This window comes from Oncorhynchus gorbuscha, linkage group LG11, assembly GCF_021184085.1.
Source record: "Oncorhynchus gorbuscha isolate QuinsamMale2020 ecotype Even-year linkage group LG11, OgorEven_v1.0, whole genome shotgun sequence".
Lineage (NCBI taxonomy): Eukaryota > Metazoa > Chordata > Actinopteri > Salmoniformes > Salmonidae > Oncorhynchus > Oncorhynchus gorbuscha.
Window position 1 is genome coordinate 2,110,814 of NC_060183.1, and position 26,107 is coordinate 2,136,920.

General features: G+C 47.5%; 1 protein-coding gene across 1 annotated transcript in view; it reads left to right on the forward strand.

The window, feature by feature from the left end:
- Window positions 1-26,107, forward strand: part of arid4b (AT-rich interaction domain 4B) — a 232,979-nt gene that overhangs the window by 166,164 nt on the left and 40,708 nt on the right. Inside the window, exons 18-20 of the mRNA XM_046290716.1 lie at window positions 18,944-19,153; window positions 23,222-23,306; window positions 23,473-23,704. Coding sequence (XP_046146672.1) covers window positions 18,944-19,153; window positions 23,222-23,306; window positions 23,473-23,704 — 527 coding nt within the window. The remainder of the gene's footprint in view (window positions 1-18,943; window positions 19,154-23,221; window positions 23,307-23,472; window positions 23,705-26,107) is intronic.

Consider the following 26,107-nt stretch of genomic DNA (forward strand, 5'->3'; position numbering starts at 1 on the left):
TTGGAGGCCAGGGGGGTTATTTAGTAGTAGTGGCTTGGAGGTTAGGGGGGTTATTTAGTAGTAGTGGCTTGGAGGCTGGGGGGGTTATTTAGTAGTAGTGGCTTGGAGGCTAGGGGGTTTATTTAGTACTATTGGCTTGGAGGCTAGGGGGGTTACTTAGTAGTAGTGGCTTGGAGGCGAGGGGGGTTATTTTGTAGTAGTGGCTTGGAGGCTGAGGGTTATTTTGTAGTAGTGGCTTGGAGGTTAGGGGGGTTATTTAGTAGTAGTGGCTTGGAGGTTAGGGGGGTTGTGGTCCTTCTGTAGCTCAGTTGGTAGAGCATGGCGCTTGTAACGCCAGGGTAGTGGTTTCGATCCCCGGGACCACCCATACGTAGAATGTATGCACACATGACTGTAAGTCGCTTTGGATAAAAGCGTCTGCTAAATGGCATATATTATTATTATTATTAGTAGTAGTGACTTGGAGGCTGGGGGGTTATTTAGTAGTAGTGGCTTGGAGGTTAGGGAGGTTATTTAGTAGTAGTGGCTTGGAGGCTAGGGGGTTATTTAGTAGCAGTGGCTGGGGGTTATTTAGTAGTAGTGACTTGGAGGCTAGGGGAGTTATTTAGTAGTAGTGGCTTGGAGGCTAGGGGGTATTTAGTAGTAGTGGCTTGGAGGCCAGGGGTTATTTCGTAGTAGTGGCTTGGAGGCTAGGTGGGTTATTTTGTAGTAGTGGCGTGGAGGCTAGGGGGTTATTTAGTAGTAGTGGCTTGGAGGCTAGGTGGTTTATTTAGTAGTAGTGGCTTGGAGGCTAGGGGGTTACTTAGTAGTAGTGGCTTGGAAGCTAGGGGGTTATTTAGTAGCAGTGGCTTGGAGGCTAGGGGATTATTTTGTAGTAGTGGCCTGAAGGTTGAGGAGGCTAGGGGGCATTTAGTCGTAGTGGCTTGGAGGCTAGGGGATTATTTAGTAGCAGTGGCTTGGAGACTGGGGGTTACTTAGTAGTAGTGGCTTGGAGGCTAAGGGGGTTATTTAGTAGTAGTGGCTTGGAGGTTGAGGAGGCTAGAGGGGTTATTTAGTAGTAGTGGCTTGGAGGCTAGGGGGTTATTTTGTAGTAGTGGCTTGGAGGCCAGGGGGGTTATTTAGTAGTAGTGGCTTGGAGGTTAGGGGGTTATTTAGTAGTAGTGGCTTGGAGGCTAGGGGGGGTTATTTAGTAGTAGTGGCTTGGAGGCTAGGGGTTTATTTAGTACATTGGCTTTATTGGCTTGGAGGCTAGGGGGTTATTTAGTAGTAGTGGCTTGGAGGCGAGGGGGGTTATTTTGTAGTAGTGGCTTGGAGGCTAGGGGGTTATTTAGTAGTAGTGGCTTGGAGGCTAGGGGGTTATTTAGTAGTAGTGGCTTGGAGGCTGAGGGTTATTTTGTAGTGGTGGCTTGGAGGCTGGGGGTTATTTTGTAGTAGTGGCTTGGAGGTTAGGGGGTTATTTAGTAGTAGTGGCTTGGAGGTTAGGGGGGTTATTTAGTAGTAGTGACTTGGAGGCTGGGGGTTATTTAGTAGTAGTGGCTTGGAGGCTGGGGGTTATTTAGTAGTGGTGGCTTGGAGGCTGGGGTTATTTTGTAGTAGTGGCTTGGAGGCTGGGGGGTTATTTAGTAGTAGTGGCTTGGAGGTTAGGGGGTTATTTAGTAGTAGTGGCTTGGAGGTTGGGGGTTATTTAGTAGTAGTGACTTGGAGGCTGGAGGGGGGGTTATTTAGTAGTAGTGACTTGGAGGCTGGGGGTTATTTAGTAGTAGTGACTTGGAGGCTGGGGGGTTATTTAGTAGTAGTGGCTTGGAGGCCAAGGGGTTATTTACTAGTAGTGGCTTGGAGGCTAGGGGGTTATTTAGTACTATTGGCTTGGAGGCTAGGGGGTTACTTAGTAGTAGTGGCTTGGAGGCTGGGGGTTACTTAGTAGTAGTGGCTTGGAGGCTAGGGGGTTATTTTGTAGTAGTGGCTTGGAGGCTGGGGGTTACTTAGTAGTAGTGGCTTGGAGGCTAGGGGGTTATTTAGTAGTAGTGGCTTGGAGGCTGGGGGTTACTTAGTTATTTAGTAGTGGCTTGGAGGCTAGGGGTTATTTAGTAGTAGTGGCTTGGAGGCTGGGGGTTACTTAGTAGTAGTGGCTTGGGGGCTAGGGGATTATTTTGTAGTACTGGCTTGGAGGCTAGGGGGTTATTTAGTAGTAGTGGCTTGGAGGCTGGGGGGTTACTTAGTAGTAGTGGCTTGGAGGCAAGGTGGGTTATTTAGTAGTAGTGGCTTGGAGGCTAGGGGGTTATTTAGTAGCAGTGGCTGGGGGTTATTTAGTAGTAGTGACTTGGAGGCTAGGGGGTTATTTAGTAGTAGTGGCTTGGAGGCTAGGGGCGTATTTAGTTGTAGTGGCTTGGAGGTTAGGGGGTTATTTAGTAGTAGTGGCTTGGAGGCAATGGGGTTATTTAGTCGTAGTGGCTTGGAGGCAATGGGGTTATTTAGTAGCTGTGGCTTGGAGGCCAGGGGGGTTTTAGTAGTAGTGGCTTGGAGGCTAGGGGGGTTACTTAGTAGTAGTGGCTTGGGGGCTGGGGGGTTATTTAGTCGTAGTGGCTTGGAGGCAATGGGGTTATTTAGTAGCTGTGGCTTGGAGGCCAGGGGGGTTTTAGTAGTAGTGGCTTGGAGGCTGGGGGGTTACTTAGTAGTAGTGGCTTGGGGGCTGGGGGGTTACTTAGTAGTAGTGGCTTGGAGGCAAGGTGGGTTATTTAGTAGTAGTGGCTTGGAGGCTAGGGGGTTATTTAGTAGCAGTGGCTGGAGGGGGGTTATTTAGTAGTAGTGGCTTGGAGGCTAGGTGGTTTATTTAGTAGTAGTGGCTTGGAGGCTAGGGGGTTACTTAGTAGTAGTGGCTTGGAAGCTAGGGGGGTTATTTAGTAGTAGTGGCTTGGAGGCTAGGGGGATTATTTTGTAGTAGTGGCTTGGAGGCTGGAGGGTTACTTAGTAGTAGTGGCTTGGAGGCTAGGGGGTTATTTTGTAGTAGTGGCCTGGAGGTTGAGAGGCTAGGAGGGGCATTTAGTAGTAGTGGCTTGGAGGCTGGGGGTTACTTAGTAGTAGTGGCTTTGTGGCTAGGGGGGTTACTTAGTAGCTGTGGCTTGGAGGCTGGGCGGTTACTTAGTAGTAGTGGTTTGGAGGCTAGGGGGTTATTTAGTAGTAGTGGCTTGGAGGCTGGGGGTTTACTTAGTAGTAGTGGCTTGGAGGCTAGGGGGATTATTTTGTAGTACTGGCTTGGAGGCTAGGGGGTTATTTAGTAGCAGTGGCTTGGAGGCTAGGGGGTTACTTAGTAGTAGTGGCTTGGAGGCTGGGGGTTACTTAGTAGTAGTGGCTTGGAGGTTGAGGAGGCTAGGGGTTATTTAGTAGTAGTGGCTTGGAGGCTGGGGGTTACTTAGTAGTAGTGGCTTTGTGGCTAGGGGGTTACTTAGTAGCTGTGGCTTGGAGGTTAGGGGGTTATTTAGTAGTAGTGGCTTGGAGGCTAGGGGGATTATTTAGTAGCAGTGGCTTGGAGACTGGGGGTTACTTAGTAGTAGTGGCTTGGAGGCTAAGGGGGTTATTTAGTAGTAGTGGCTTGGAGGTTGAGGAGGCTAGAGGGGTTATTTAGTAGTAGTGGCTTGGAGGCTAGGGGGGTTATTTAGTAGTAGTGGCTTGGAGGCTAGGGGGTTACTTAGTAGCTGTGGCTTGGAGGTTAGGGGGTTATTTAGTAGTAGTGGCTTGGAGGCTAGGGGGTTATTTTGTAGTAGTGGCTTGGAGGCCAGGGGGTATTTAGTAGTAGTGGCTTGGAGGTTAGGGGGGTTATTTAGTAGTAGTGGCTTGGAGGCTGAGGGTTATTTTGTAGTAGTTGCTTGGAGGTTAGGGGGTTATTTAGTAGTAGTGTCTTGGGGTTATTTAGTAGTAGTGACTTTGAGGCTGGGGGTTATTTAGTAGTAGTGGCTTGGAGGCTAGGGGGTTATTTAGTAGCAGTGGCTTGGAGGGGGGTTATTTAGTAGTAGTGACTTGGAGGCTAGGGGGTTATTTAGTAGTAGTGGCTTGGAGGCTAGGGGGTATTTAGTAGTAGTGGCTTGGAGGTTAGGGGGTTATTTAGTAGTAGTGGCTTGGAGGCAATGGGGTTATTTAGTAGTAGTGGCTTGGAGGCCAGGGGGTTATTTCGTAGTAGTGGCTTGGAGGCTAGGGGGTTATTTTGTAGTAGTGGCGTGGAGGCTAGGGGGGTTATTTAGTATTAGTGGCTTGGAGGCCAGGGGGTTATTTAGTAGTAGTGGCTTGGAGGCCAGGGGGTTATTTAGTAGTAGTGGCTTGGAGGCCAGGGGGTTATTTAGTAGTAGTGGCTTGGAGGACAGGGGGGTTATTTAGTAGTATTGGCTTGGAGCTAGGGGGTTATTTAGTAGTAGTGGCTTGGAGGCCAGGGGGTTATTTAGTAGTAGTGGCTTGGAGGCCAGGGGAGTTATTTAGTAGTAGTGGCTTGGAGGATAGGGGGTTATTTAGTAGTAGTGGCTTGGAGGCTAGGGGGTTATTTTGTAGTAGTGGCGTGGAGGCTAGGGGGGTTATTTAGTAGTAGTGGCTTGGAGGCCAGGGGGTTATTTAGTAGTAGTGGCTTGAGGCCAGGGGGTTATTTAGTAGTAGTGGCTTGGAGGCCAGGGGGTTATTTAGTAGTATTGGCTTGGAGCTAGGGGGTTATTTAGTAGTAGTGGCTTGGAGGTCAGGGGGTTATTTAGTAGTAGTGGCTTGGAGGCCAGGGGAGTTATTTAGTAGTAGTGGCTTGGAGGATAGGGGGTTATTTAGTAGTAGTGGCTTGGAGGCTAGGGGGTTATTTAGTAGTAGTGGCTTGGAGGCTAGGGGGGTTATTTACTAGTAGTGGCTTGGAGGCAATGGGGTTATTTAGTAGCTGTGGCTTGGAGGCCAGTGGGTTTATTTAGTACTATTGGCTTGGAGGCTAGGGGGGTTATTTAGTAGTAGTGGCTTGGAAGCTAGGGGGTTATTTAGTAGTAGTGGCTTGGAGGCTAGGGGGTTATTTAGTAGTACTGGCTTGGAGGCTAGGGGGTTATTTAGTAGCAGTGGTTTGGAGGCAATGGGGTTATTTAGTAGTAGTGGCTTGGAGGCTAGGGAGGTTATTTAGTAGTAGTGGCTTGGAGGCAATGGGGTTATTTAGTAGTAGTGGCTTGGAGGGTAGGGGGTTATTTAGTAGTTGTGGCTTGGAGGCTAGGGGGTTATTTAGTAGTAGTGGCTTGGAGGCTAGGGGGTTATTTAGTAGTAGTGGCTTGGAGGCTGTGGGGTTATTTAGTAGCTGTGGCTTGGAGGCTAGGGGGTTATTTAGTAGTAGTGGCTTGGAGGCTAGGGGGTTATTTAGTAGCTGTGGCTTGGAGGCAATGGGGTTATTTAGTAGTAGTGACTTGGAGGCTAGGGGGTTATTTAGTAGTAGTGGCTTGGAGGCTAGGGGGTATTTAGTAGCAGTGGCTTGGAGGCTAGGGGGTTATTTAGTAGTAGTGGCTTGGAGGCCAGGGGTTATTTTGTAGAAGTGGCTTGGAGGTTAGGGGGGTTATTTAGTAGTAGTGGCTTGGAGGCTAGGGGGTTATTTAGTAGTAGTGGCTTGGAGGCAATGGGGTTATTTAGTAGCTGTGGCTTGAAGGATTGGGGGTTAATTAGTAGTAGTGCCTTGGAGGCAATGGGGTTATTTAGTAGTAGTGGCTTGGAGGCTAGGGGTTATTTAGTAGTAGTGGCTAGGGGGTTATTTAGTAGTAGTGGCTTGGCGGTTGAGGAGGCTAGAGGGGTTATTTAGTAGTAGTGGCTTGGAGGTTGATGAGGCTAGGGGGTATTTAGTAGTAGTGGCTTGGAGGCTAGGGGTTATTTAGTAGTAGTGGCTTGAAGGATAGGGGGGTATTTTAGTAGTAGTGGCTTGAAGGATAGGGGGTTATTTAGTAGTAGTTGCTTGGAGGCAATGGGGTTATTTGGTAGTGGCTTGGAGGCTAGGGGGTATTTTAGTAGTAGTGGCTTGAAGGATAGGGGTTATTTAGTAGTAGGTGCTTGGAGACTAGGGGGTTATTTAGTAGTAGTGGCTTGAAGGCTAGGGGGTTATTTTAGTAGTAGTGGCTTGAAGGATAGGGGGTTATTTAGTAGTAGGTGCTTGGAGACTAGGGGGTTATTTAGTAGTAGTGGCTTGGAGGCTAAGGGGATATTTAGTAGTAGTGGCTTGGAGGCTAGGGGGTTATTTAGTAGTAGTGGCTTGGAGGCTATGGGGTTATTGGGTAGTAGTGGCTTGGAGGCTATGGGGTTATTTAGCAGTAGTGGCTTGGAGACTAGGGGGTTATTTAGTAATAGTTGCTTGGAGGCTGGGGGTTATTTAGTAGTAGTGGCTTGGAGGCTAGGGGGTTATTTAGTAGTAGTGGCTTGGAGGCTAGGGGGTTATTTAGTAGTAGTGGCTTGGAGGCAATGGGGTTATTTCGTAGCTGTGGCTTGGAGGCTAGGGGGTTATTTAGTAGTAGTGGCTTGGAGGCTAGGGGGTTATTTAGTAGTCGTGGCTTGGAGGCTAGGGGTTATTTAGTAGTAGTGGCTTGGAGGCTAGGGGGTTATTTAGTAGTAGTGGCTTGGAGGCAATGGGGTTATTTCGTAGCTGTGGCTTGGAGGCTAGGGGGTTATTTAGTAGTAGTGGCTTGGAGGCTAGGGGTTATTTTGTAGTAGTGGCCTGGAGGTTGAGGAGGCTAGGGGGTTATTTTGTAGTGGTGGCTTGGAGGCAATGGGGTTATTTAGTAGTAGTGGCTTGGAGGCTAGGGGGTTATTTAGTAGTAGTGGCTTGGAGGCTAGGGGGTTATTTAGTAGTAGTGGCTTGGATGCTAGGGGGTTATTTAGTAGTAGTGGCTTGGAGGCTAGGGGTTATTTTGTAGTAGTGGCTTGGAGACAATGGGGTTATTTAGTAGTAGTGGCTTGGAGGCAATGGGGTTATTTAGTAGTAGTGGCTTGGAGGCTAGGGGGTTATTTAGTAGTAGTGGCTTGGAGGCTAGGGGGTTATTTAGTAGCTGTGGCTTGAAAGATTGGGGGTTATTTAGTAGTAGTGGCTTGGAGGCAATGGGGTTATTTAGTAGTAGTGGCTTGGAGGTTGAGGAGGCTAGGGGGGGTATTTAGTAGTAGTGGCTTGGAGGCTAGGGGGTTATTTAGTAGTAGTGGCTTGAAGGCTAGGTGGGTTATTTAGTAGTAGTGGCTTGGAGGCTAAGGGGTTATTTAGTAGTAGTGGCTTGGAGGCTAGGGGGTTATTTAGCAGTAGGTGTTTGGAGACTAGGGGGTTATTTAGTAGTAGTGGCTTGGAGGCAATGGGGTTATTTTGTAGTGGCTTGGAAGCTAGGGGGTTATTTTAGGAGTAGTGGCTTGAAGGCTAGGGGTTATTTAGTAGTAGTGGCTTGGAGGCTAGGGGGTTATTTAGCAGTAGGTGTTTGGAGACTAGGGGGTTATTTAGTAGTAGTGGCTTGGAGGCAATGGGGTTATTTTGTAGTGGCTTGGAAGCTAGGGGGGTTATTTTAGTAGTAGTGGCTTGAAGGCTAGGGGGTTATTTAGTAGTAGTGGCTTGGAGGCTGGGGGTTATTTAGTAGTAGTGGCTTGGAGGCTACGGGGTTATTTAGTAGTAGTGGCTTGGAGGCCAGGGGGTTATTTAGTAGTAGTGACTTGGAGGCAATGGGGTTATTTAGTAGTAGTGGCTTGGAGGCTAGAGGGGTTATTTAGTAGTAGTGGCTTGGAGGCTATGGGGGTTATTTAGTAGTAGTGGCTTGGAGGCTAGGGGGGTTATTTAGTAGCTGTGGCTTGGAGGCTAGGGGGTTATTTAGTAGCTGTGGCTGGGAGGCTAGGGGTTATTTAGTAGTGGTGGCTTTGAGGCTAGGGGGGTTATTTAGTAGTAGTGGCTTGGAGGCTAGGGGTTATTTAGTAGTAGTGGCTTGGAGGCAATGGGGTTATTTAGTAGTAGTGGCTTGGAGGCTAGGGGGTTATTTTGTAGTGGTGGCTTGGAGGCTCGGGGAGTTATTTTGTAGTAGTGGCTTGGAGGCTGGGGGTTATTTACTAGTAGTGGCTTGGAGGCCAGGGGGGTTATTTAGTAGTAGTGACTTGGAGGCAATGGGGTTATTTAGTAGTAGTAACTTGGAGGCAATGGGGCTATTTAGTAGTAGTGGCTTGGAGGCTAGGGGGGGTTATTTAGTAGTAGTGGCTTGGAGGCTAGGGGGTTATTTAGTAGTAGTGGCTTGGAGGCCAGGGGGTTATTTAGTAGTAGTGACTTGGAGGCTAGGGGGTTATTTAGTAGTAGTGGCTTGGAGGCAATGGGGTTATTTAGTAGTAGTGGCTTGAAGGCAATGGGGTTATTTAGTAGTAGTGGTTTGGAGGCTAGGGGGTTATTTAGTAGCTGTGGCTTGGAGGCTAGGGGGGTATTTAGTAGCTGTGGCTTGGAGGCTGGGGGGTTATTTACTAGTAGTGGCTTGGAGGCTAGGGGGTTATTTAGCAGTGGTGGCTTTGAGGCTAGGGGGGGTATTTAGTAGCTGTGGCTTGGAGGCAATGGGGTTATTTAGTAGTAGTGACTTGGAGGCTAGGGGGGTTATTTAGTAGTAGTGGCTTGGAGGCAATGGGGTTATTTAGTTGTAGTGGCTTGGAGGCTAGGGAGGTTATTTAGTAGTAGTGGCTTGGAGGCAATGGGATTATTTAGTAGTAGTGGCTTGGAGGCTAGGGGGGTTATTTAGTAGTAGTGGCTTGGAGGCCAGGGGGGTTATTTAGTAGTAGTGACTTGGAGGCAATGGGGTTATTTAGTAGTAGTAACTTGGAGGCAATGGGGTTATTTAGTAGTAGTGGCTTGGAGGTTAGGGGGTTATTTAGTAGTAGTGGCTTGGAGGCTAGGGGGTTATTTAGTAGTAGTGACTTGGAGGCTAGGGGGTTATTTAGTAGTAGTTGCTTGGAGGCTAGGGGGTTATTTAGCAGTAGTGGCTTGGAGGCAATGGGGTTATTTAGTAGTAGTGTCTTGGAGGCAATGGGGTTATTTAGTAGTAGTGGCTTGGAGGCCATGGGGGGTTATTTAGTAGCAGTGGCTTGGAGGCTAGGGGGGTTATTTAGTAGTAGTGGCTTGGAGGCCAGGGGGTTATTTAGTAGTAGTGACTTGGAGGCTAGGGTGGTTATTTAGTAGTAGTGGCTTGGAGGCAATGGGGTTATTTAGTAGTAGTGGCTTGGAGGCTAGGGGGTTATTTAGTAGTGGTGGCTTGGAGGCTATGGGGGTTATTTAGTAGTAGTGGCTTGGAGGCTAGGGGGTTATTTAGTAGTAGTGGCTTGAAGGCAATGGGGTTATTTAGTAGTAGTGGTTTGGAGGCTAGGGGGGGTATTTAGTAGCTGTGGCTTGGAGGCTAGGGGGTTATTTAGTAGCTGTGGCTTGGAGGCTAGGGAGGTTATTTAGTAGTAGTGGCTTGGAGGCTGGGGGTTACTTAGTAGTAGTGGCTTGGAGGTTAGGGGGGTTATTTAGTAGTAGTGGCTTGGAGGCTGGGGGCTATTTAGTAGTAGTGGCTTGGAGGCTAGGGGGTTATTTAGTAGTAGTGGCTTGGAGGCTAGGGTGGTTATTTAGTAGTAGTGGCTTGGAGGTTAGGGGGTTATTTAGTAGTAGTGGCTTAGAGGCTGGGGGTTATTTAGTAGTAGTTGCTTGGAGGCTAGGGGTTATTTAGAAGTAGTGCCTTGGAGGCTGGGGGTTACTTAGTAGTAGTGGCTTGGAGGCTGGGGGTTACTTAGTAGTAGTGGCTTGGAGGCTAGGGGGTTACTTAGTAGTAGTGGCTTTGTGGCAAGGGGGTTATTTAGTAGTAGTGGCTTGGAGGCTGGGGCGTTATTTAGTAGTAGTGCCTTGGAGGCTGGGGGGTTATTTAGTAGTATTGGCTTGGAGGCTGGGGGGTTATTTAGTAGTAGTGGCTTGGAGGCTGGGGCGTTATTTAGTAGTAGTGGCTTGGAGGCTGGGGGTTATTTAGTAGTAGTGGCTTGGAGGCTGGGGGTTTATTTAATAGTAGTGTCTTGGAGGCTGGGGGTTATTTAGTAGTAGTGGCTTGGAGGAAATGGGGTTATTTAGTAGTAGTGTCTTGGAGGCTGGGGGTTATTTAGCAGTAGTGGCTTGGAGGCTGGGGGGTTATTTAGTAGTAGTGGCTTGGAGGCCAGGGGGTATTTAGTAGCAGTGGCTTGGAGGCTAGGGGGTTATTTAGTAGTAGTGGCTTGGAGGCCAGGGGGTTATTTAGTAGTAGTGACTTGGAGGCAATGGGGTTATTTAGTAGTAGTGGCTTGGAGGCTAGAGGGGTTACTTAGTAGTAGTGGCTTGGAGGTTAGGGGGTTATTTAGTAGTAGTGGCTTGGAGGCTGGGGGCTATTTAGTAGTAGTGGCTTGGAGGCTAGGGGGTTATTTAGTAGTAGTGGCTTGGAGGCTAGGGTGGTTATTTAGTAGTAGTGGCTTGGAGGTTAGGGGGTTATTTAGTAGTAGTGGCTTAGAGGCTGGGGGTTATTTAGTAGTAGTTGCTTGGAGTCTAGGGGTTATTTAGAAGTAGTGCCTTGGAGGCTGGGGGTTACTTAGTAGTAGTGGCTTGGAGGCTGGGGGTTACTTAGTAGTAGTGGCTTGGAGGCTAGGGGGTTACTTAGTAGTAGTGGCTTTGTGGCAAGGGGGTTATTTAGTAGTAGTGGCTTGGAGGCTGGGGCGTTATTTAGTAGTAGTGCCTTGGAGGCTGGGGGTTATTTAGTAGTATTGGCTTGGAGGCTGGGGGGTTATTTAGTAGTAGTGGCTTGGAGGCTGGGGCGTTATTTAGTAGTAGTGGCTTGGAGGCTGGGGGTTATTTAGTAGTAGTGGCTTGGAGGCTGGGGGTTTATTTAATAGTAGTGTCTTGGAGGCTGGGGGGTTATTTAGTAGTAGTGGCTTGGAGGAAATGGGGTTATTTAGTAGTAGTGTCTTGGAGGCTGGGGGTTATTTAGCAGTAGTGGCTTGGAGGCTGGGGGGTTATTTAGTAGTAGTGGCTTGGAGGCCAGGGGGGTATTTAGTAGCAGTGGCTTGGAGGCTAGGGGGTTATTTAGTAGTAGTGGCTTGGAGGCCAGGGGGTTATTTAGTAGTAGTGACTTGGAGGCAATGGGGTTATTTAGTAGTAGTGGCTTGGAGGCTAGAGGGGTTATTTAGTAGTAGTGGCTTGGAGGCTATGGGGGTTATTTAGTAGTAGTGGCTTGGAGGCAATGGGGTTATTTAGTAGTAGTGGCTTGGAGGCTAGGGGGGTTATTTAGTAGCTGTGGCTTGGAGGCTAGGGGGGTTATTTAGTAGCTGTGGCTGGGAGGCAATGGGGTTATTTAGTAGTAGTAACTTGGAGGCAATGGGGTTATTTAGTAGTAGTGGCTTGGAGGCTAGGGGGGTTATTTAGTAGTAGTGGCTTGGAGGCTAGGGGTGTTATTTAGTAGTAGTGGCTTGGAGGCTAGGGGGTTATTTAGTAGTAGTGGCTTGGACGCTAGGGGGTTATTTAGCAGTAGTGGCTTGGACGCTAGGGGGTTATTTAGCAGTAGTGGCTTGGAGGCAATGGGGTTATTTAGTAGTAGTGTCTTGGAGGCTGGGGGTTATTTAGTAGTAGTGGCTTGGAGGCCAGGGGGGTATTTAGTAGCAGTGGCTTGGAGGCTAGGGGGGTTATTTAGTAGTAGTGGCTTGGAGGCTAGGGGGAGGTTATTTAGTAGTAGTGACTTGGAGGCTAGGGGGTTATTTAGTAGCTGTAGCTTGGAGGCAATGGGGTTATTTAGTAGTAGTGACTTGGAGGCTAGGGGGTTATTTAGTAGTAGTGGCTTGGAGGCAATGGGGTTATTTAGTAGTAGTGGCTTGGAGGCTAGGGGGTTATTTAGTAGTAGTGGCTTGGAGGCTAGGGGGGTTATTTAGTAGTAGTGGCTTGGAGGCTAGGGGGGTTATTTAGTAGTAGTGACTTGGAGGCTAGGGGGTTATTTAGCAGTAGTGGCTTGGAGGCAATGGGGTTATTTAGTAGTAGTGTCTTGGAGGCTGGGGGTTATTTAGTAGTAGTGGCTTGGAGGCTAGGGGGTTATTTAGCAGTAGTTGCTTGGAGGCAATGGGGTTATTTAGTAGCAGTGGCTTGGAGGCTAGGGGGGTTATTTAGTAGTAGTGGCTTGGAGGCCAGGGGGGTTATTTAGTAGTAGTGACTTGGAGGCTAGGGGGGTTATTTAGTAGTAGTGGCTTGGAGGCAATGGGGTTATTTAGTAGTAGTGGCTTGGAGGCCAGGGGGGTTATTTAGTAGTAGTGACTTGGAGGCTGGGGGTTATTTAGTAGTAGTGGCTTGGAGGCCAGGGGGTATTTAGTAGCAGTGGCTTGGAGGCTAGGGGGGTTATTTAGTAGTAGTGGCTTGGAGGCCAGGGGGTTATTTAGTAGTAGTGACTTGGAGGCTAGGGGGTTATTTAGCAGTAGTGGCTTGGAGGCTATGGGGTTATTTAGTAGTAGTGGCTTGGAGGCTAGGGGGTTATTTAGTAGTAGTGGCTTGGAGGCAATGGGGTTATTTAGTAGTAGTGGTTTGGAGGCTAGGGGGGTATTTAGTAGCAGTGGCTTGGAGGCTAGGGGGTTATTTAGTAGTAGTGGCTTGGAGGCTGGGGGTTATTTAGTACTAGTGACTTGGAGGCTAGGGGGTTATTTAGTAGTAGTGGCTTGGAGGCAATGGGGTTATTTAGTAGTAGTGGCTTGGAGGCTATGGGGGGTTATTTAGTAGTAGTGGCTTGGAGGCTATGGGGGTTATTTAGTAGTAGTGGCTTGGAGGCTAGGGGGTTATTTAGTAGTAGTGGCTTGGAGGCAATGGGGTTATTTAGTAGTAGTGGCTTGGAGGCAATGGGGTTATTTAGTAGTAGTGGCTTGGAGGCTAGGGGGGTATTTAGTAGTAGTGGCTTGGAGGCTGGGGGGTTACTTAGTAGTAGTGGCTTGGAGGTTAGGGGGGTTATTTAGTAGTAGTGGCTTGGAGGCTGGGTGGTTATTTAGTAGTAGTGGCTTGGAGGCTGGGGGTATTTAGTAGTAGTGGCTTGGAGGCTAGGGGGTTATTTAGTAGTAGTGGCTTTGTGGCAAGGGGGGTTATTTAGTAGTAGTGGCTTGGAGGCTGTGGCGTTATTTAGTAGTAGTTGCTTGGAGGCTGGGGGGTTATTTAGTAGTAGTGGCTTGGAGGCTGGGGGTTATTTAGTAGTAGTGGCTTGGAGGCTGGGGCCTTATTTAGTAGTAGTGGCTTGGGGGCTGGGGGTTATTTATTAGTAGTGGCTTGGAGGCTGGGGGTTATTTAGTAGTAGTGGCTTGGAGGCAATGGGGTTATTTAGTAGTAGTGTCTTGGAGGCTGGGGGTTATTTAGTAGTAGTGGCTTGGAGGCCAGGGGGGTATTTAGTAGCAGTGGCTTGGAGGCTAGGGGGTTATTTAGTAGTAGTGGCTTGGAGGCCAGGGGGGTTATTTAGTAGTAGTGACTTGGAGGCAATGGGGTTATTTAGTAGTAGTGGCTTGGAGGCTAGAGGGGTTATTTAGTAGTAGTGGCTTGGAGGCTGGGGGTTATTTAGTAGCTGTGGCTGGGAGGCTAGGGGGTTATTTAGTAGCTGTGGCTGGGAGGCTAGGGGTTATTTAGTAGTGGTGGCTTTGAGGCTAGGGGGGTTATTTAGTAGTAGTGGCTTGGAGGCTAGGGGGGTTATTTAGTAGCTGTGGCTTGGAGGCAATGGGGTTATTTAGTAGTAGTAGTGACTTGGAGGCTAGGGGGTTATTTAGTAGTAGTGGCTTGGAGGCAATGGGGTTATTTAGTAGTAGTGGCTTGGAGGCTAGGGGGTTATTTAGTAGTAGTGGCTTGGAGGCAATGGGGTTATTTAGTAGTAGTGGCTTGGAGGCTAGGGGGTTATTTAGTAGTAGTGACTTGGAGGCTAGGGGGTTATTTAGCAGTAGTGGCTTGGAGGCAATGGGGTTATTTAGTAGTAGTGTCTTGGAGGCTGGGGGTTATTTAGTAGTAGTGGCTTGGAGGCTAGGGGGTTATTTAGCAGTAGTGGCTTGGAGGCAATGGGGTTATTTAGTAGTAGTGTCTTGGAGGCTGGGGGGTTATTTAGTAGTAGTGGCTTGGAGGCCAGGGGGTATTTAGTAGCAGTGGCTTGGAGGCTAGGGGGTTATTTAGTAGTAGTGGCTTGGAGGCCAGGGGGTTATTTAGTAGTAGTGACTTGGAGGCTAGGGGGTTATTTAGCAGTAGTGGCTTGGAGGCTATGGGGGTTATTTAGTAGTAGTGGCTTGGAGGCTAGGGGGTTATTTAGTAGTAGTGGCTTGGAGGCAATGGGGTTATTTAGTAGTAGTGGTTTGGAGGCTAGGGGGGTATTTAGTAGCTGTGGCTTGGAGGCTAGGGGGTATTTAGTAGCTGTGGCTTGGAGGCTAGGGGGTATTTAGTAGCTGTGGCTTGGAGGCTAGGGGGTTATTTAGTAGTGGTGGCTTTGAGGCTAGGGGGTTATTTAGTAGTAGTGGCTTGGGGGAGGCTGGGGCCTTATTTAGTAGTAGTGGCTTGGGGGCTGGGGGTTATTTATTAGTAGTGGCTTGGAGGCAATGGGGTTATTTAGTAGTAGTGGCTTGGAGGCTGGGGGTTATTTAGTAGTAGTGGCTTGGAGGCCAGGGGGTATTTAGTAGCAGTGGCTTGGAGGCTAGGGGGTTATTTAGTAGTAGTGGCTTGGAGGCCAGGGGGGTTATTTAGTAGTAGTGACTTTGAGGCTAGGGGGTTATTTAGTAGTAGTGGCTTGGAGGCTAGGGGGTTATTTAGTAGCTGTGGCTTGGAGGCAATGGGGTTATTTAGTAGTAGTAGTGACTTGGGGAGGCTAGTGGGGGTTATTTAGTAGTAGTGGCTTGGAGGCAATGGGGTTATTTAGTAGTAGTGGCTTGGAGGCTAGGGGGGTTATTTAGTAGTAGTGGCTTGGAGGCAATGGGGTTATTTAGTAGTAGTAGTGACTTGGAGGCTAGGGGGTTATTTAGTAGTAGTGGCTTGGAGGCAATGGGGTTATTTAGTAGTAGTGGCTTGGAGGCTAGGGGGGTTATTTAGTAGTAGTGGCTTGGAGGCAATGGGGTTATTTAGTAGTAGTGGCTTGGAGGCTAGGGGGTTATTTAGTAGTAGTGACTTGGAGGCTAGGGGGTATTTAGCAGTAGTGGCTTGGAGGCAATGGGGTTATTTAGTAGTAGTGTCTTGGAGGCTGGGGGGTTATTTAGTAGTAGTGGCTTGGAGGCTAGGGGGTTATTTAGCAGTAGTGGCTTGGAGGCAATGGGGTTATTTAGTAGTAGTGTCTTGGAGGCTGGGGGTTATTTAGTAGTAGTGGCTTGGAGGCCAGGGGGGTATTTAGTAGCAGTGGCTTGGAGGCTAGGGGGTTATTTAGTAGTAGTGGCTTGGAGGCCAGGGGGTTATTTAGTAGTAGTGACTTGGGGGCTAGGGGGTTATTTAGCAGTAGTGGCTTGGAGGCTATGGGGGTTATTTAGTAGTAGTGGCTTGGAGGCTAGGGGGGTTATTTAGTAGTAGTGGCTTGGAGGCAATGGGGTTATTTAGTAGTAGTGGTTTGGAGGCTAGGGGGTATTTAGTAGCTGTGGCTTGGAGGCTAGGGGGTATTTAGTAGCTGTGGCTTGGAGGCTAGGGGGTATTTAGTAGCTGTGGCTTGGAGGCTAGGGGGTTATTTAGTAGTGGTGGCTTTGAGGCTAGGGGGGGTATTTAGTAGTAGTGGCTTGGAGGCTAGGGGGGTTCTGTAGCTCAGTTGGTAGAGCATGGCGCTTGTAACGCCAGGGTAGTGGGTTCAATCCCCGGGACCACCCATACGTAGAATGTATGCACACATGACTGTAAGTCGCTTTGGATAAAAGCGTCTGCTAAATGGCATATATATATATATATTATTTAGTAGCTGTGGCTTGGAGGCAATGGGGTTATTTAGTAGTAGTGGCTTGGAGGCTAGGGGGGTTATTTAGTAGTAGTGGCTTGGAGGCTGGGGGGTTATTTAGTAGTAGTGGCTTGGAGGCTAGGGAGGTTATTTAGTAGTAGTGGCTTGGAGGCAATGGGGTTATTTAGTAGTAGTGGCTTGGAGGCAATGGGGTTATTTAGTAGTAGTGGCTTGGAGGCTAGGGGGTTATTTAGTAGTAGTGGCTTGGAGGCTGGGGGGTTACTTAGTAGTAGTGGCTTGGAGGTTAGGGGGTTATTTAGTAGTAGTGGCTTGGAGGCTGGGTGGTTATTTAGTAGTAGTGGCTTGGAGGCTGGGGGTATTTAGTAGTAGTGGCTTGGAGGCTAGGGGGTTATTTAGTAGTAGTGGCTTGGAGGCTAGGGGTTATTTAGTAGTAGTGCCTTGGAGGCTGGGGGTTACTTAGTAGTAGTGGCTTGGAGGCTGGGGGGTTACTTAGTAGTAGTGGCTTGGAGGCTAGGGGGTTACTTAGTAGTAGTGGCTTTGTGGCAAGGGGGTTATTTAGTAGTAGTTGCTTGGAGGCTGGGCGTTATTTAGTAGTAGTGGCTTGGAGGCTGGGGGTTATTTAGTAGTAGTGGCTTGGAGGCTGGGGGTTATTTAGTAGTAGTGGCTTGGAGGCTGGGGCCTTATTTAGTAGTAGTGGCTTGGGGGCTGGGGGTTATTTATTAGTAGTGGCTTGGAGGCTGGGGGTTATTTAGTAGTAGTGGCTTGGAGGCAATGGGGTTATTTAGTAGTAGTGTCTTGGAGGCTGGGGGTTATTTAGTAGTAGTGGCTTGGAGGCCAGGGGGTATTTAGTAGCAGTGGCTTGGAGGCTAGGGGGTTATTTAGTAGTAGTGGCTTGGAGGCCAGGGGTTATTTAGTAGTAGTGACTTGGAGGCAATGGGGTTATTTAGTAGTAGTGGCTTGGAGGCTAGAGGGGTTATTTAGTAGTAGTGGCTTGGAGGCAATGAGGTTATTTAGTAGTAGTGTCTTGGAGGCTGGGGGTTATTTAGTAGTAGTGGCTTGGAGGCTAGGGGGTTATTTAGCAGTAGTGGCTTGGAGGCAATGGGGTTATTTAGTAGTAGTGTCTTGGAGGCTGGGGGTTATTTAGTAGTAGTGGCTTGGAGGCCAGGGGGGTATTTAGTAGCAGTGGCTTGGAGGCTAGGGGTGTTATTTAGTAGTAGTGGCTTGGAGGCCAGGGGTGTTATTTAGTAGTAGTGACTTGGAGGCTAGGGGGGTTATTTAGTAGTAGTGGCTTGGAGGCAATGGGGTTATTTAGTAGTAGTGGCTTGGAGGCTATGGGGGGTTATTTAGTAGTAGTGGCTTGGAGGCTATGGGGGTTATTTAATAGTAGTGGCTTGGAGGCTAGGGGGTTATTTAGTAGTAGTGGCTTGGAGGCAATGGGGTTATTTAGTAGTAGTGGTTTGGAGGCTAGGGGGTATTTAGTAGCTGTGGCTTGGAGGCTAGGGGGTATTTAGTAGCTGTGGCTTGGAGGCTAGGGGTTATTTAGTAGTGGTGGCTTTGAGGCTAGGGGGGTTATTTAGTAGTAGTGGCTTGGAGGCTAGGGGGTTATTTAGTAGCTGTGGCTTGGAGGCAATGGGGTTATTTACTAGTAGTGGCTTGGAGGCTAGGGGGTTATTTAGTAGTAGTGGCTTGGAGGCTGGGGGTTATTTAGTAGTAGTGGCTTTGAGGCTAGGGGCGTTATTTAGTAGTAGTGGCTTGGAGGCTAGGGGGTTATTTAGTAGCTGTGGCTTGGAGGCAATGGGGTTATTTAGTAGTAGTGGCTTGGAGGCTAGGGGGTCATTTAGTAGTAGTGGCTTGGAGGCTGGGGGTTATTTAGTAGTAGTGGCTTGGAGGCTAGGGAGGTTATTTAGTAGTAGTGGCTTGGAGGCTAGGGGGGTTATTTAGTAGTAGTGGCTTGGAGGCTAGGGGTTATTTAGTAGTAGTGCCTTGGAGGCTGGGGGTTACTTAGTAGTAGTGGCTTGGAGGCTGGGGGTTACTTAGTAGTAGTGGCTTGGAGGCTAGGGGGTTACTTAGTAGTAGTGGCTTTGTGGCAAGGGGGTTATTTAGTAGTAGTGGCTTGGAGGCTGGGCGTTATTTAGTAGTAGTGGCTTGGAGGCTGGGGGTTATTTAGTAGTATTGGCTTGGAGGCTGGGGGTTATTTAGTAGTAGTGGCTTGGAGGCTGGGGGTTATTTAGTAGTATTGGCTTGGAGGCTGGGGGTTACATAGTAGAAGTGGCTTGGAAGCTAGGGGGTTATTTAGTAGTAGTGGCTTGGAGGCTGGGGGGTTATTTAGTAGTAGTGGCTTGGAGGTTAGGGGGTTATTTAGTAGTAGTGGCTTGGAGGCTGGGGGTTACTTAGTAGTAGTGGCTTTGTGGCTAGGGGGATTATTTAGTAGTAGTGGCTTGGAGGTTAGGGGTTATTTAGTAGTAGTGGCTTGGAGGCTGGGGGTTACTTAGTAGTAGTGGCTTGGAGGCTAGGGGGTTATTTAGTAGTAGTGGCTTGGAGGCTAGGGGTTATTTAGTGGTAGTGGTAGTGGCTTGGAGGCTGGGGGTTATTTAGTAGTAGTGGCTTGGAGGCTAGGGGTTATTTAGTAGTAGTGGCTTGGAGGCAATGGGGTTATTTAGTAGTAGTGGCTTGGAGGCTGGGGGTTATTTAGTAGTAGTGGCTTGGAGGCTAGGGGGGTTATTTAGTAGTAGTGGCTTGGAGGCAATGGGGTTATTTAGTAGTAGTGGCTTGGAGGCTAGGGGGGTTATTTAGTAGTAGTGGCTTGGAGGCAATGGGGTTATTTAGTAGTAGTGGCTTGGAGGCTGGGGGGTTATTTAGTAGTTGTGTGTTGTTGTTTTTTTTAGTAGTAGTGGCTTGGAGGTTGGGGGTTGTCCCAGGCCAATGGTGGGTTTGGCCTGCCTAGTGGCAGGTAGTGAGAGTGGGGTTTGGGTGGGTTTGTGGTTGTGGTTGTGGTGCATTATGGGAAGCCTAGGACCAGGAAGTGAACAGGAAGCTGAACTGTGTTTCATTGATTTCAGGGATGAGAGCTGCAGTCAGGAGGGCGATGGTGGTGATGAGGATCTGGGGGAGGAAGGGGAGGAGTTTGAGTGTTACCCCCCGGGGATGAAGGTGCAGGTGAGGTATGGGCGTGGTCGCAGCCTGAAGACGTACCAGGCCACTGTGAAAGAGGCTGACGTGGAGGGGGGAGAGGTGCTCTACCTGGTTCACTACTGTGGCTGGAACGTCAGGTAAGATTAGCAGGACACACAGCCCTGGGGAATATGACCTTTCACCTCAATATATCTATCACCTGACCCCTACTAGTTGATATTAATATATATATTAGTGGAGAGGTGTGGCCGGAATGGCAGGTAAGATTAGCAGGACACACAGCCCTGGGGAATATGACCTTTCACCTCAATATATCTATCACCTGACCCCTACTAGTTTTGTGGATATGAATATATATTAGTGGAGAGGTGTGGCCGGAATGGCAGGTAAGATTAGCAGGACACACAGCCCTGGGGAATATGACCTATCACCTCAATATATCTATCACCTGACCCCTACTAGTTGATATTAATATATATATATTAGTGGAGAGGTGTGGCCGGAATGGCAGGTAAGATTAGCAGGACACACAGCCCTGGGGAATATGACCTATCACCTCAATATATCTATCACCTGACCCCTACTAGTTGATATTAATATATATATTAGTGGAGAGGTGTGGCCGGAATGGCAGGTAAGATTAGCAGGACACACAGCCCTGGGGAATATGACCTTTCACCTTCCTAGCCACCACTAGTATTACTATATTATTTCCCTCCTCAAATAGACCCAGCTGTAAATATAAAGAGCTTACCTTTTAAATGGAGATCCCTGTTGCAACAACATGGATATTCCTTCCTCTCTGTTTTGAAACAAGCTCACATATATTATATTTATATATCTCATTGATTATATCTTACCATCAGCTATAGATAATGTAATGGTTTTTCTGTGTCAGGACTAATTAATTATCATTGCACTGTGGACATCTAGTGGTTAACATTGAGAATTGGGGCAATCGGTAATGACTTTGGTTTGTTGACGTTTTAAAGTATTGACTGTTTGTCTCCCCGTCCGTCTCTCTGTCTGTCCTCCCACTGTCATCTAGAGACGGGCTGAGTTTGACCATAAAACGAAGCTCTTTCACAGAGCCTTCTCATTGAAGAATAGAGCTATTTTATGAAATCCTAAGCCACTTTAAAATGCCATTTAATCCTCATTCACGTTATAGAGCCAAACCTACCCAAGCCAAGCTGAGAAACTGAGCTTGCCTGGTTAAACATCCACCATAATTGTTGGAACCATACTGGAAAAGACCACAAGCAGAAGGGTACGGTTCGGGTGGGCCCTATCGTGTGAATCTGGTATTAAAGTGCTGCTATACTCACCTCTCACTCTCTCCCCCCTGGGCCAGAGACAGGGTAATAAATACACTGTCACTATGTAGAAGTAGAGTTGGCATACATAAGACAGACAAAATAGTGAAGAGCTTTCACAGTGAGACCAATGTAGGGATGTCATTGTCTTACTGTTGTTTTGTGGTTGAATTCCATAAGTTGTTGAGCAGAGGTTCTTTTCTCTGCGTTACTGTGTCTTGTGGTGTGACATTGGAAGACTTTCATTCCTTTCTGTAGATCCAAGTAGACTACCTTTGGGTAGTTAAACATTCTGTAAATCATTTCTATGGTTGTTGGTATTATCATAGTGTTGACTTATCTTAAGGTTGTTTTATTCCATAATTATAATGTGGATTTGTCTTCATTAAGGCTGTCTTATTCCATGTAATAATTTTAATTTATCTTAATTATGGTTGTTTATATAATTATGGGGCGGCAGGTAGCCTAGTGGTTAGAGCGTTGGACCAGTAACCGAAAGGTTGCAAGATCAAATCCCCGAGCTGACAAGGTAAAAATCTGCCGTTCTGCCCCTGAACAAGGCAGTTAACCCACTGTTCCTAGGCCGTCATTGAAAATAAGAATTTGTTCTTAACTGACTGGCCGGTTAAATAAAGATAAAGTAAATACAAAATATGTTGATATACAGTACCAGTCAAAAGTTTGGACACAGCTACTCATTCCTGGATTTTTCACTATTTTCTATATTGTAGAATAATAGTGAAGACATCAAAACTATGAAATAACACATATGGAAGGAACCATGTAGTAACCAAAAGAAATGTTAATCAAAATATATTTTAGATTCTTCAAAGTAACCACCTTGATGACAGCTTTGCACACTCTTGGCATTATCTCAACCAGCTTCACCTGGAATGTTTTTCCATCAGTCTTGAAGGAGTTCCCACATATGCTGAGCACTTGTTGGCTGCTGTTCTTTCACTCTGCGGTCTAACTCATTCCAAACCATCTCAATTGGGTTGAGGTCGGGTGATTGTGGAGGCCAGGTCATCTGATGCAGCACTCCAGCACTCACCTTCTTGGTCAAAAATCCCTTACACAGCCTGGAGGTGTGTTGGGTCATTGTGCTGTTGAAAAATAAATGATAGTCCCACTAAGCCCAAACCATATGGGATGGCGTATCGCTGCAGAATGCTGTGGAGGCCATGCTGGTTAGTCTGCCTTGAATTCTAAATAAATCATTGACAGTGTCACCAGCAAAGCACCCCCACACCATCACACCTCCTCCTCTTCCATGCTTCACGGTGGGAAATACACATGCGGAGATCTGTTCACCTACTCTGCGTCTCACAAAGACATGGCCGTTGGAACCAAAAATCTCATATTTGGACTCATCAAACCAAAAGACAGATTTCCACCGGTCTAATGCCCATTGCTCATGTTTCTTGGCCGAAGCCAGTCTCATCTTCTTATTGGTGTCGTTTAGTAATGGTTTCTTGCCAGCTTTTCAATCATGAAGGCCTGATTTTTTTTAAAGTATTTTATTTGACCTTTTTAACAAGGCAAGTCAGTTAAGAACAAATTCTTATTTACAATGACGGCCTACCCTGGCCAAACCCTAAGTCGTACGACACTGGGCCAATTGTGTGCCGCACTATGGGACTCCCAATTATAGCCGGTTGTGATACAGCCTGGAATAGAACCAGGGTCTGTAGTGACACCTCTAGCACTGAGACACTCGGGGGTCTCCTCTGAACAGTTTACGTTGAGATGTGTCTGACACTTGAACTCTGAAACATTTATTTTGGCAGCAATTTCTGAGGCTGGTAACTCTAATGAACATATCCTCTGCAGCAGAGGTAACTCTGGGTCTTCCTTTCCTGTGGCGGTCCTCATGAGAGCCAGTTTCATCATAGCACTTGATGGTTTTTGCAACTGCACTTGAAGTAACGTTCAAAGTTGTCATTATCCGTATTGACTGACCTTCATGTCTTGAAGTAATGATGGACTGTTGTTTCCCTTTGCTTATTTGAGCTGTTCTTGCCATAATATGGACTTGGTCTTTTACCAAATAGGGCTATCTTCTATATACCACCCCTACCTTGTCACAACACAACTACTTGTCTCAAACGCATTAAGAAGGAAAGAAATTTCACAAATGAACATTTAACAAGGCACACCTGTTAATTAAAATGTATTCCATGCACCTCATGAAGCTGGTTGAGAGAATGCCAAGATTGTGCAAAGCTGTCGTCAAGGCAAAGGGTGGCTACTTTGAAGAATCTCAAATATAATCTTCCCTTGTGTTCCAAATGGCACCCTATTCCCTATATAGTGCACTACTTTTAACCAGGGCCAATAGAGAATCCCATAGGTATTGCACTACTTTTGACCAGGGCCAATAGGGAATCCCATAGGTAGTGCACTACTTTTGACCAGGGCCAATAGGGAATCCCATAGGTAGTGCACTACTTTAGACCAGGGCCCATAGGGAATCCCATAGGTAGTGCACTACTTTTGACCAGGGCCAATAGGGAATCCCATAGGTAGTACACTACTTTTGACCAGGACCAATAGGGAATCCCATAGGTAGTGCACTACTTTAGACCAGGGCCCATAGGGAATCCCATAGGTATTGCACTATATTTGACCAGGGCCAATAGGGAATCCCATAGGTAGTACACTACTTTTGACCAGGACCAATAGGGAATCCCATAGGTAGTGCACTACTTTTGACCAAGGCCAATAGGGAATCCCATAGGTAGTACACTACTTTTGACCAGGGCCCATATTGAATCCCATAGGGCTCTGGTCATAAGTAGTGCACTATAAAGGGAATAGGGTGCCATTTGGGTCATAGGTTTTATAACTGACCTTTGATTGACTCTCTGTCTCTGTCTCTCCCGTTAGATATGATGAGTGGGTCAAAGCTGACAAGATTGTCCGTCCGGCCAATAAGAATGTTCAGAAGATCAAGCACCGCAAGAAGATAAAGGTAGGAGAAATACATGTTGTTGCTTTTTATTCTATTTTGCATATTAGCCATTTCAAATGAATATACAGAATAAACAGTTGTTTCTGTCTATGAAGATGACATGAGGTTACCACAAGATGCACAACATTACTCTGGAGAGCTTAACATGGTCTTCCTGCCTTCCCAGAACAAAGCGGAGAGAGAGCGCAACCGCCTGGAGCAACTGAACGAGGACCTGGGGAGTCCGTCCCCCAACAGACTACGTGTCCCCCGCCCTTCCTCCAAATCCCTCGGCCCCTGCTCTGCCCATGAGCGCCATGTCTTCTCCAAGATGGAGGATGGTGAGAACCAAAGGACTCTGACTCTGCAGTCTCCAGTCAAGTCTATTGAAATCACTTCTATCCTCAATGGCCTGCAAGGTAGTCACTGCTCTACCTGGCGTTGTACTCTACCAGTATAGAGGTAGTCACTGCTCTACCTGGCATTGTACTCTACCAGTCACCGCTCTACCTGGCGTTGTACTCTACCAGTATAGAGGTAGTCACTGCTCTACCTGGCATTGTACTCTAACAGTATAGAGGTAGTCACTGCTCTACCTGGCATTGTACTCTAACAGTATAGAGGTAGTCACTGCTCTACCTGGCGTTGTACTCTACCAGTATAGAGTTAATCACTGCTCTATCTGGCGTTGTACTCTACCAGTATAGAGTTAGTCACTGCTCTACCTGGCGTTGTACTCTACCAGTATAGAGTTAGTCACTGCTCTACCTGGCGTTGTACTCTACCAGTATAGAGGTAGTCACTGCTCTACCTGGCATTGTACTCTAACAGTATAGAGGTAGTCACTGCTCTACCTGGCATTGTACTCTAACAGTATAGAGGTAGTCACTGCTCTACCTGGCATTGTACTCTAACAGTATAGAGGTAGTCACTGCTCTAACTGGCGTTGTACTCTAACAATATAGAGGTAGTCACTGCTCTACCTGGCGTTGTACTCTAACAATATAGAGGTAGTCACTGCTCTACCTGGCGTTGTACTCTAACAATATAGAGGTAGTCACTGCTCTACCTGGCGTTGTACTCTAACAATATAGAGGTAGTCACTGCTCTACCTGGCGTTGTACTCTAACAATATACAGGTGGTCACTGCTCTACCTGGCATTGTACTCTACCAGTATAGAGGTAGTCACTGCTCTACCTGGCGTTGTACTCTACCAGTATAGAGGTAGTCACTGCTCTACCTGGCGTTGTACTCTACCAGTATAGAGGTAGTCACTGCTCTACCTGGCGTTGTACTCTAACAATATACAGGTGGTCACTGCTCTACCTGGCATTGTACTCTACCAGTATAGAGGTAGTCACTGCTCTACCTGGCGTTGTACTCTACCAGTATAGAGGTAGTCACTGCTCTACCTGGCGTTGTACTCTACCAGTATAGAGGTAGTCACTGCTCTACCTGGCATTGTACTCTACCAGTATAGAGGTAGTCACTGCTCTACCTGGCATTGTACTCTACCAGTATAGAGGTAGTCACTGCTCTACCTGGCGTTGTACTCTACCAGTATACAGGTGGTCACTGCTCTACCTGGCATTGTACTCTACCAGTATAGAGGTAGCCACTGCTCTACCTGGCGTTGTACTCTAACAGTATAGAGTTAGTCACTGCTCTACCTGGCGTTGTACTCTAACAGTATAGAGTTAGTCACTGCTCTACCTGGCTTTGTACTCTACCAGTATAGAGTTAGTCACTGCTCTATCTAACTTTTGTAGTTCTACCAGTATAGAGTTAGTCACTGCTCTACCTGGCGTTGTACTCTACCAGTTGAGTTAGTCACTGCTCTACCTGCGTTTACTCTACCAGTATAGAGGTAGTCACTGCTCTACCTGGCGTTGTACTCTACCAGTACTAAAATGTTGTCACTGCTCTACCTGGCGTTGTACTCACCAGTATAGAGTTAGTCACTGCTCTACCTGGCGTTGTACTCTACCAGTATAGAGGTAGTCACTGCTCTACCTGGCGTTGTACTCTACCAGTATAGAGTTAGTCACTGCTCTACCTGGCATTGTACTCTACCAGTCACCGCTCTACCTGGCGTTGTACTCTAACAGTATAGAGGTAGTCACTGCTCTACCTGGCATTGTACTCTAACAGTATAGAGGTAGTCACTGCTCTACCTGGCATTGTACTCTAACAGTATAGAGGTAGTCACTGCTCTAACCTGGCGTTGTACTCTAACAATATAGAGTAGTCACTGCTCACCTGGCGTTGTACTCTAACAATATAGAGGTAGTCACTGCTCTACCTGAGGAGCGTTGTACTCTAACAATATAGAGGTAGTCACTGCTCTACCTGGCGCCTCTAACAATATAGAGGTAGTCACTGCTCTACCTGGCATTGTACTCTAACAATATACAGGTGGTCACTGCTCTACCTGGCATTGTACTCTACCAGTATAGAGGTAGTCACTGCTCTACCTGGCGTTGTACTCTACCAGTATAGAGGTAGTCACTGCTCTACCTGGCGTTGTACTCTACCAGTATAGAGGTAGTCACTGCTCTACCTGGCGTTGTACTCTACCAGTATAGAGGTAGTCACTGCTCTACCTGGCGTTGTACTCTACCAGTATAGAGGTAGTCACTGCTCTACCTGGCGTTGTACTCTACCAGTATAGAGGTAGTCACTGCTCTACCTGGCGTTGTACTCTACCAGTATAGAGGTAGTCACTGCTCTACCTGGCATTGTACTCTACCAGTATAGAGGTAGTCACTGCTCTACCTGGCGTTGTACTCTACCAGTATACAGGTGGTCACTGCTCTACCTG